This window comes from Phoca vitulina, unplaced genomic scaffold (assembly GCF_004348235.1).
Source record: "Phoca vitulina isolate PV1807 unplaced genomic scaffold, GSC_HSeal_1.0 scaffold15, whole genome shotgun sequence".
Taxonomy (NCBI): Eukaryota; Metazoa; Chordata; class Mammalia; order Carnivora; family Phocidae; genus Phoca; species Phoca vitulina.
The window spans coordinates 20123776-20134591 of NW_022589718.1; the positions used below are offsets into that span (position 1 = coordinate 20123776).

Consider the following 10816-nt stretch of genomic DNA (forward strand, 5'->3'; position numbering starts at 1 on the left):
AGGGATGGAAAAAGCTATTCTATGCAAATGGAATGAAAAGAAACCTGGGGTAGCAATACTTATATCAGACAAAGCAGACTTTAAAAACAAAGACTGTAACAAGAGACAAAGAAGGTCATTACAAAATGATAAAGGGATCACTCCAACAAGAAGATATAACAATTGTAAGTATCTATGCACCCAACATAAGAGCACCTAAATATGTAAAGCAAATACTAACAGACATAAAGGTAGAAACTGACAGCAATACAATATTGAAGATTTTCACACCCCCTATACATCAATGGATAGATCATCCAAAGAGAAAATTAATAAGGAAAGAGAGTCCTTAAATGATAATTAGACAAAATAGATTAATAGATAAATAAAAAAACATGCCATTCAAACACAGAAGATTCCTTTCAAGTGTACACGTAACATTCTCCAGAATAGATCACATGTTAGGCCACAAAACAAGTCTCAATAAATTTAAGAAGACTGAAATCAAGCATTTTTTCCAACCATGATGATATGAAATTAGAAATTAATTATAATAAAAAAAAACTACGAGAAAAAAACCACAAGTACATAGAGGTCAAACAACATGCTACTAAACAACGAATGGGTCAAGAAAGATCAAAGAGGAAATCCAAAAATGCCTTGAGACAAATAAGAATGGAAAAACAATGGTCCAAATTCTACGGGACATAGCAAAAGCATTTCTAAGAGGGAAGTTTATATTAATACCTCAAAAAATAAGGAAAATCTCAAATAAGCAATCTAACTTCCACCCAATGGACTATAAAAAGAAGAATACACAAAGCCCAAAGTTAGTAGAAGGAAGTAATAAAAATAAGAAGGGAAATAAATGAAATATAAACTTTAAAAACAATATAAAAGATCAATAAAACTAAGAGCTGGTCTGGTCCAAAGATAACAAAATTGAAAACCCTTTAGCCAGACTCAATAAGAAAAATACAGAGAGGGCCCAAATAAAATCAGAAATGAAAGAGGAGAAGGTACAACTGAAACCACAGAGATACAAAGGATTATAAGAAACTACTATGAACAATTATATGCCAACAAACTGGACTTAGAAAAAAATGAATAAACCTAGAAGAAATGGAAAAATTCCTAGAAACATATAATCTTCCAAACTGAACAAGGAAGAAATAGAAATTCTGAATAGACCAAGTATTAGGATAAAATTGAATAGGTAATCAAGACACTCCCAATAAACAAAAGTCCAGATGGGTTTACAGGTCAATTCTACCATATATTAAAGGAGAGTTAATATCTGTCCTCTCAAACTATTCCCCAAAAAATAGAAGAGGAAGAAAACTTCCAAATTCATTCTATGAGGCCAGCACTACCCTGATATCAAAACTAAAAACAAAAAAAAAAAAAATAAAATAAAATAAAATTACAGGCCAATATCCCTGATGAACACGAACACAAAAATCCTCAACAAAATATTACCAAACTAAATTCAACAATATAGTAAAAGGATCATATAGCACAATCAAGTAGGATTTTGAAAGGATGGTTCAATATGTGCAAATCAATCAATGTGTACACTACATTAACAAAATGATAAAAACTCTCAACAAAGTGAGTATAGAGGGAACATACCCCCAGCATAATAAACACCATATATGACAAACCCACTATCATACTCTACAATGAAAAGCTGAAAGCTTTTCTTCTAAGATCAGGAACAAGACAAAGATGCTCACTCTCACAACTTTTATTCAACATAGTACTGAAAATCCTAGCCCCAGTAATCAGACAAGCAAAAGAAATGAGGCATCCAAGTTGGTAAGGAAGAAGTAAAACTGTCATTATTTGCCAACAAAATGGTATAGAAAACTCTAAAAACTCCACAAAAAAACTATTAGAATAAACAAATTCAGTAAAGTTGCAGGAGACAAAATTAATACCCAGAAATCTGTTGCTAATAAATCTATATACTAATAACAAAGTATCAGAAACATAAATTAAGAAAACAATCCCATTTACAATTCCATCAAAAAGAATGAAATACCTAGAAATAAATGTAACTAAGGAGGTTAAAGACTTGTATTATGAAAACTAGAAGACATGGATGAAAAAATTGAAGACAGCACAAATAAATGAAAAGATATACTGTGCTCATGGATTGGAAGAATCAATATTGTTAAAATGTCCATACTACCTAAAGCAATCTATGGATTCAATGCAATCCCTATCAAAATACCAATGGCAGGGGCTCCTGGGTGGCTCAGTCGTTAAGCGTCTGCCTTCGGCTCAGGTCATGATCCCAGGGTCTTGGGATCTAGTCCCACATCGGGCTCCCTCCTCAGGGGGAAGCCTGCTTCTCCCTCTCCCACTCCTGCTGCTTGTGTTCCTGCTCTCGCTATCTCTGTCTCTGTCAAATAAATAAATAAAATCTTTAAAAAAAAAAAAAAAAAAATACCAATGGCATATTTCACAGAACCAGAAGAAATAAATCTAAAATTTGTATGAAACCACAAAGGACCCTAAATAGCCAAAGCAATCTTGAGAAAGAACAAAACTGGAAGTATCAAGCTCCCAGATATCAAACTACACTACATACCTATAGTAATCAAAACATTATGGTACTGGCACTAAAACAGACACATAAATCAATGGAACAGAACAGAGCCCAGAAATAAACCCACATTTATATGGTCAATTAATCTAAAACAAAGGAGGCAGGAATACATAGTGGGGGAAAGACAGTCTCTTCAATAAATGGTGCTGAGGAAACTGGACACCTACATGCAAAAGAATGAAACTGGACCACTTTCTTACATCATATACTAAACTCAATATGGATTAAAGACCTATATGTTAGACATGAAAACATAAAGCTCATAAAACATAACATAGGCAGTAATCTCAGTGACACCAGCCTTAGCAATATTTTTTTGGATCTATCTTCACAGACAAGGGCAACAAAAGCAAAAATAAACAAATAGGACATCACACTAAAAAGCTTTTTTCACAACAAAGGAAACCATCAACAAAACAAAAAGACAACCTACTAAATTAGATATTTGCTAATGATACATCTGATAAGGGACTAATATACAAAATATATAAAGAACTCATGCAACCTGACTCTAAAAAACCCCACAACAATCTGTTTAAAAAATGGGCAGAGGACCTGAACAGACATGTGCCAAAAAGACATCCAGATGGCCAACAGACACATGAAAAGATGCTCTACATCACTAATCATCAGGGAAGGGAAAATCACCACCACAATGAGATATCACCCCACACCTGTCAGAACAGACAGTATCAAAAAGAAAAGAAATAACAAATGTTGGCAAGGATGCAGAGAAAAGGAAACCATCATGCACTGTTGGGGGAATGAAAATTGGTGCAGCCATTATGGAAAATAGTATGGAGGATCTCAAAAAATTAAAAATAGAATTACCATATGATCCAGCAATTCCACTACTGGGTATTTACCAAAAGGAAACAAAAATGCTAATTCAAAAAGATAGGAGCATTTTGCAGCATTATTTACAATGACCAAGATATGGAAGCAACCCAAGAGTCCTCAATAGATGAATGGATAAAGAATATTTGGCAAATTTATGAAATGGAAAAACCATCATAAAAAAGAATGAAGTCTTGCCATTTGCAACTACACGGATGGATCTAGAGGTATGATATTATGCTAAGTGAAGTAAGTCAGACAGAGAAAGACAAACACCATATGATTTCACTTATATGTGGAATCTAAAAAACCAAACAAAGTAGAAACATACTCAAACATACTCCTAAGTACAGAGGACAAATGAGTGGTTGCCAGATGGGAGGAGTGGTGGATGGGCAAAGTAGGTGAAGGAGATTAAGAAGTACAAACTTCCAGTTATAAAATAAATAAGTCACAGGATGTAGAGTACAGCATAGGGAACAGTCAATAATATTGTAATAACCGTGTAGGGTGACAGATGGTGACTAGACTTATGGTGATCGTTTCATAATTATGTAAATGTCGAATCACTATGTTGTACACCTGAAACTGATAATCCTGTATGTCAACTATACTTCAATTAAAAAAAAACAAAACATGATTCTAGTCCATTCTCTTCTCAGATGCCTGAAATACCTCCATATCTTCACTGCCAAGAGTCAACTGTTTAGATGCCTCTATTCTTTTAAAAGATAAACTAATGTCTTTTATACAAACAGATATAATTGTGGGAAACAACCCTCTATATCAGCAAGACTTTCTCTTCTGCCATCCCTATCCTTTGTTTCTGCTGAGACTATAAAGAATTTGCCTAAACATTGGGCCATATGAGAATCTTTCAACTACTAAAAGATATCCTGTAATAACCTCATAAGATTGTTCCTACTCTAAGACTTTCTAGTCTGGGCAATATATATTAAGAAAACTGTACCAGGGATTTTCACAGGGGCTCAAAATCCAAATCCCTAATAGTAGCGCGGGTTACACAAACTATAGTTACATGAATAATATGCACTCATTAAAACAATAAATAGGGGTGCCTGGGTAGCTCGGTTGGTTAAGCGACTGCCTTCGGCTCAGGTCATGATCCTGGAGTCCCGGGATCGAGTCCCGCACCCGGATCCCAGCTCGGCAGGGAGTCGGCTTCTCCCTCTGACACTCTCCCCTCTCATGCTTTCTCTATTTCTCTGTCTCAAATAAATAAATAAAATCTTTTAAAAAAATAAAACAATAAATAGGTGAGTGAATTCTGAATATAAAATATATATACAAAATAACAGTGGGCAAAAAGTTCAGTATGAGAGAAAAAGCACACTATGACTATGTAAAAAGGGCCATTGTCACAAATTAGAATTGAATTTGGAATGATAGAAATATAACTTCATGCTCACTGGGTTGGTTTTCTAAGAAACTGTTTAAATGTTCAACAAATTCCATATTCCCTTTTGATGTAAATCTATTTATCCATACCATCTAAACAATTGTTTCCAAAGTATCTAGGTTCTGTACACCATACAATTCATTCTATATTGTTGGAATCACATGAAGAGGAAAGTTTTAGTAATATCAAATGTAAGATGTAATCATAATTTCCCCAAAAAGTAGCATGGAATTATTATATGACCCAGTAATTCCACTTCTAGGGATACACCTAAGAGAATTAAAAACTTATTTTCAGGGTGTGGGGGATTGGGCAAAATGAGTGAAGGGGAGAGGGAGATACAGGGCTCCAGTTATGCAATGAGTAAATCTTGGCAATAAAAGAGCATAAGGAATACAGTCAGTGATGTGTAATAGCCATGTAATAGGCCAGGTGGTAGCTACACCTGTGGTGAGCACAGCATAATGTATAAATCTGTCAAATCACTAAATTGTACACCTGAAACTAAGGTAACATTGTGAGTCAACTATACTCAAAAAAAACAAAAAATTTTCACATACACACAAACAAGTATAAGAGTGTTCACAGCAGCACCTATTCATAATAATCAAAAAGTGGGAGCAACCCAAATGCCCATCAATTGATGAATGAATAAACAGCATGTGGTATATCCACATAGTGCAATATTACCCTGCATAAAAGGGAATGAAGTATCATTACATGCTACGACTTGGATGAACCTAGGAAAAAATTATGCTAAATGAAAGAAGTCACAAGAGGCCATATCTTAGATTATGATATGAAATGTCCAGAGTAGGGAAATCTAATAGAGACCGAAAGTAGAATCAGCACTGGGTTTCTTTTGGGGGGTGATGAAATGCTCTGAATTCGAGACTGGTGATGGTTGCACAACATTGTAAATGCACTAAAAAACACTGAATCATATAAAATGACTGAAATGGTAAATTTAATGTTATTTGGATTCTATCTCATTAAAACTACATATAATCACAAAATACACATCATTACATATATGTGACATAATATACTGACATCGACAAGTACTCGACACTAGATCTATTAGAGGATTTACAATACTGTTCCTAGTCATGGGTACAACACACAAGGCCTGGATCACTAAAGCAAACAGTAAAAACTGAAGAACTGAAACCAAGAATTACTCCTCTTATTCAATTATTAATTTATTTACTGATGCTTAATCGGTGCCAGGAACTGTGTTGGGGGTGAACAAGACATGATCCTCACCTTCATAGGGCTCCTAGTCTAGCAGGGGAGCCAAACATTAAACACTCAAATCTAAAACTTGTAACAAGGAGCATAAGGTGAAATATTGTGTTTGGTGATACAATGTAACAGGCAAACCTGACTCAGAGGCAGAATTAGGCAATAACCACTCTGAGGAAATTCTATCTAGTCTGTAACTGGAGAGATGAGTTTTAGCCAGGTGAAGAGAGAGAATAAGAGTATCCCCTAGATGGAACAGCAGTGCAGACGTCCTGAGGCAGAAAAGAACTCACATTTGAGAAACCCACAAAGGCTAGTTGTGACCAGAGGGTAGTGAATAAGAAAATGATTGTCACAGAATGAGGCTGGGGAAGTGAGGAGGGGCCAGTCTACACAGGGCCTTATGGGTCACTCTGAGCATCCTCATTTTATACACTGGGTACAAACGGAAGCCACCCAGGGTGGCTCAGTCGGTTAAGCATCTGACTCCTGATTTCGGTTCAAGTCATGATCTCAGGGCTGTGAGATAGAGCCCTCTGTCAGGCTCCGCACTCAGCACGGAGGCTGCCTGAAATGCTCTCTTCCTCTCCCTCTGTCCCCCACCCCGCACTCACATTCTCTAAAATAAATAAACAAATCTTAAAAAAGAGACAAAAATGAAGGGAAGCCACCCAAGAATTTCAGCGAGCAAGTAACATGACCAACTTGTGCCATCAAAGCATCCCCAGGCTCTGTGCAGAAGGGGTTAGAGAAGAGCAGAGGACAGTTACCAGTGGGTAGGCTATTCCAGTAATGGCTCAGACCAGGAGGAAGAGGTGGAAAGAGAAGACATTTTCAAGGTCAGGTTTGCAGTTTGGGAGGTCTTCACATATTTTATTTTACAACTAAAATTTACTGATGTGGGGGAAAAAAAAAATTTCCCAGAAAGATCAAAGCATAAAAAGTAGAGATTATTTAGCCAGCATCTTAGACACACTAGCTTCAGTCCAGTACAAAACCAAATCCTACAAAACACTTCAAGCTATGTCCAGGAGTCCTGCAGCCTTTTCATATAACTGAACCCAAATTATCCCTAAGCTTCTTGCAGGGTATTTTCTTACTAGCAAGCTTTCAGACTGGTTAAAAAAAAAAAAAAAATCCAGACAGTGAAGTAAAAACCCAGAAGTTCACTGTGATGAGTGCAGGTAATGCTTGGTGTCCTCACTTTGACCCAACTGCAAACTAGCTTGTCCTTAGAACATTTTTTTTCTATAAAGGAACCATTCTGGGAGAGAAACACCCTGCTTAACATATGCTCTGTTAAAGGCTTCAGTTAAACATGCACACACACACAGAAAGAAATATGTGCAAAGTATTCCAGATTATTCATGTGCATCTGTCTCCTTAAACTGCACTCCAGAGACTGAAGAAGAACACAGAGGCTGTGATGGATATCATGCAGCTTATAAAGAGTAAATGAATGACTTTCATTGTAGTAGCAAAGCAACTGTACATTATACACACATACATGCGTGCACTTCTTTTCCTCTTAAAATAAAAGCCTGCTATCTACATGGTAAATATCACTTCAAACACACAGATCAGAAAAACAAAATTTGCGAATATCCTTATATCCTTCCTTATAGCCCAAGACATGAATCCTGAAATCGAAGGCAAACTAGCTATCCAGCTCCCCCAGAGCATACTGGAAGCAAATAATAAAGATGAATGTAACCATTACTAATGACATACTTTGCAACACATACTCTGTAAGTAGCCATGTTCTATTTTTCATTTATACTGTGAAAATTAGTTTTGCACTTAAAAATGCAAAATGAAAAGAGATGTTGTTTAGCCTCAAGCAATCATTTCATCATTTCCGTCTTTATCACTCCTAAGGTTTCAGCCTCTTTGAGGTTGTCATCTTACATCATATGGACACAATTGCATGACAGCTATTTCAAGTGCTCCTGGTCCTCCTTGACTCCTTACATGTTAAGACTCCACTCTTCTTTAAGAAGACTTCACTCACCCTTAATGGTTGAGCTCATTCTCATCCATTCTCTTGTATGTATCTCTGTCCAGACTTACAACTGTCTCCCCTTCCAGACAAGGAGTTCCCTGATGTTTCATGCTCCCAGGACCTAACAGAGCCTCACACATGAAAGGTCCTCAAAGGCTTGAGATGAAATGGATGAGTAAATGAATCTGCTCCACCCAATCTCTAGATTTAATTTTTTCCACCTGTGTTATCCTAAATGTTAATGACCCTCAATTCAATGACATTTCAGATGATTCTCCATTTTCCCCCATTTTTTCCATTTCCTGATAGAAGAGGATTTCTGATTTGAGGTACTACACTGCGTAGAGAGTGTTCATGAAAACCAATTATAAGTAGAATATTGTTTGCTGTTCAGGTTTACACACGTGGCTTTGTACAGAGTTTGAACACAGATTAGAAAAGGCCTTTAATCCCCAAATTCATATTCTATGGTGCCATGTCACTCTATCACTCTTGCTATTGACATTCACAACAGATATTTTTATAAAGGGCCCCCTTCATCATGACAAAGAAAAAATGCCCTTGGCAAGGACGAAGGGAGTCCATGAGTTAAATTTGTCATTCCGGAATAAATTATTTAGCACGACTTAAATCCTGAAAGCTCTGAGCCACCTACCTTGTGGTTTATGGTGCTCTCTTCTATGTTTACAATTTCCCAATAGTAAAGCAACAATTTAATTCTATAGTGCAAAATCAATACAATTTAAATTTACTATTGGAATTGACACTATCTAGCAAACTAAAAGATTCATTCTTCCACTGACCTGAGATCATTGTAAAGCGGCTTCTACAATGAGGTACTTAGGAACCATTCTAGAATTTAGGAATGAATTCTTCTTACTGGACTTATAACAAAGCGATGCCCACCCCCTCCTCCCTTGCATGAAATGAGTGGGATCCCTGGGGCCGCCTAAATTCTGACCACACAGACCCAGCTTTGACTTAACTCTATCAAGGGCCTAGATTTTGAACGTGAGATCATCCTGGAAACACAAGGAGCTGTGGTGGTAGTAATGAGAGATAGCCAACTGGCTTGAAATATATTCTCATCACTAGTTTAGGGTTTTTATCAGACAGGAATTTGATCATCGTTTTCACTCTAAATTACATTACTAGTGCAACTATGAGTGGGGAAGTTTGGTGCAGCCGTCAACGATTCCAGTGTAATTTATCTGGAATGACCAGGGACCAGGCGCTTTTGTTAAGTGGCAAAAGCTGCTGTTGTTTTCAAACACACCAGTGGATGAATCTGTAAGCTGCGCCCTTCTCCTCAATGAACGAAAACTGGCGGAAAAGGCAAGAAGATGGAAGGACTGATAATAACATTCACCCCACAGCGAACACTGATCATCTGCTCCGTGTAAGGTGCACTGCAGCTGATAGCCTGAGGATGGGGTAGCTGAAGGGTAAGCCCTGTGGGTCTGAAACCCTTAGATTCAACAAGCTTCCGAGGTGCCTTTAATCCACCTGCACGTAACTCCTTCCCTTGCACCTGTCATCAGGAAGGCTTGTTTCTCTTTCAACTGCTGAGAGCAGCCAACAGAAAATTGAGGGGGGGGGGGAGCAGCACCCGCAACCTAGTGCCAGACTAGAAGGGAGCGTTTATCAGCTTATCAGCAGCCCTATTACTCCACGGACGATTGGGGTTCCCTCCCGTCCGCCCCTGTCCAATGCGCACTCTCAAGGACAAGAGGTTAGATCCAGCAACAGCCACAGTTAGGCCTGTGAGACAGCGAGAGAAAGACCAGCCTCACAGCGAACCCGGAGATGCTCGAGCGCTGCCTCCTCCTCCCTCGCTCGCCGTGCCGGCTCGGCCAGCGCCTCGCAGGGAAGCCGGGCCTCCCGCCCGCTCAGCATCCCTCCTCCAGCTCCGGCTCTCCCTCTTCCGCCCGCGCCCGTGCCACCAACCTTGGGCGTGCGGATGTGCTCCATGGCGGGCCCACTTCTGCAAGGTCCTGGGCGGGCGCGGCCTCACGCACCTGCGCGCGTCTGCAGCGCGGCGGGAGGGGCGCGGGGAGGGGGCTTCGCGCCCAGGAGCGGGCGGGCCACGGGGCTTGGCTCCGCCTCCAGGTGCGGCGGCGCCCGCGCGAGGCCGGCTTGCGGGCCCGGGGCGCCGGCGCGGCCCTAGAGCGCGCGCGGTTCTGCGCTCCTGCCACCTGCCCTGTGTGCGGCCGCCCAGCCCACTGCTGGCTGGGGTCGCCAAGAGCCGCTGGCTGCTCTTTAAGAGGGGCAGCCAGCGTAATACTGTGAGGCTACTGTTCCCCAAGACACAATGGGGGCCTTGTGTTGGGTGTGGCCTCTTGGAGGATTGCTGGGGAGTACGCGCAGCTCCGCACCGCGCATTGATGGGCTTCCTTCCCGAGCGTCCCAGGATAGGTAGGACTTCAGGGTGGGGCAGGAAAAAGGCTGCCACTTGCACTCCCGATCTGGGACGTCCTGGTGGGCTATGTCTGTATGTTTGAGCACGTGAGCAGCTGGTATAGCATTTGGGATAAGGATGGCAATAAGAGCAACAGTGTTAGATCCTTAGGAGGTGTTCTGTTAAGTCAGGAATCTCACGTCACCCTGCCACTTAGCTGTTGCAAGAGATGCCTTCCCTTGGCACCCTGTTGGGTGTTCATTTGCCATCTTCACTTAGCTCTAACTGAACTAGAAGGTAAAGATACAAAACATCCATTAT

The 10816-nt window shown here is 39.8% G+C and overlaps 1 protein-coding gene across 1 annotated transcript in view; it reads right to left on the bottom strand.

The window, feature by feature from the left end:
* Window positions 1-10158, bottom strand: part of MTMR7 (myotubularin related protein 7) — a 106374-nt gene extending 96216 nt beyond the window's left edge. The window contains exon 1 of the mRNA XM_032413530.1: window positions 10045-10158. Within this exon, the coding sequence (XP_032269421.1) occupies window positions 10045-10068 (24 nt within the window). The 5' untranslated portion in view covers window positions 10069-10158. The remainder of the gene's footprint in view (window positions 1-10044) is intronic.
* Between the last annotated feature and the right edge of the window lie 658 nt (window positions 10159-10816).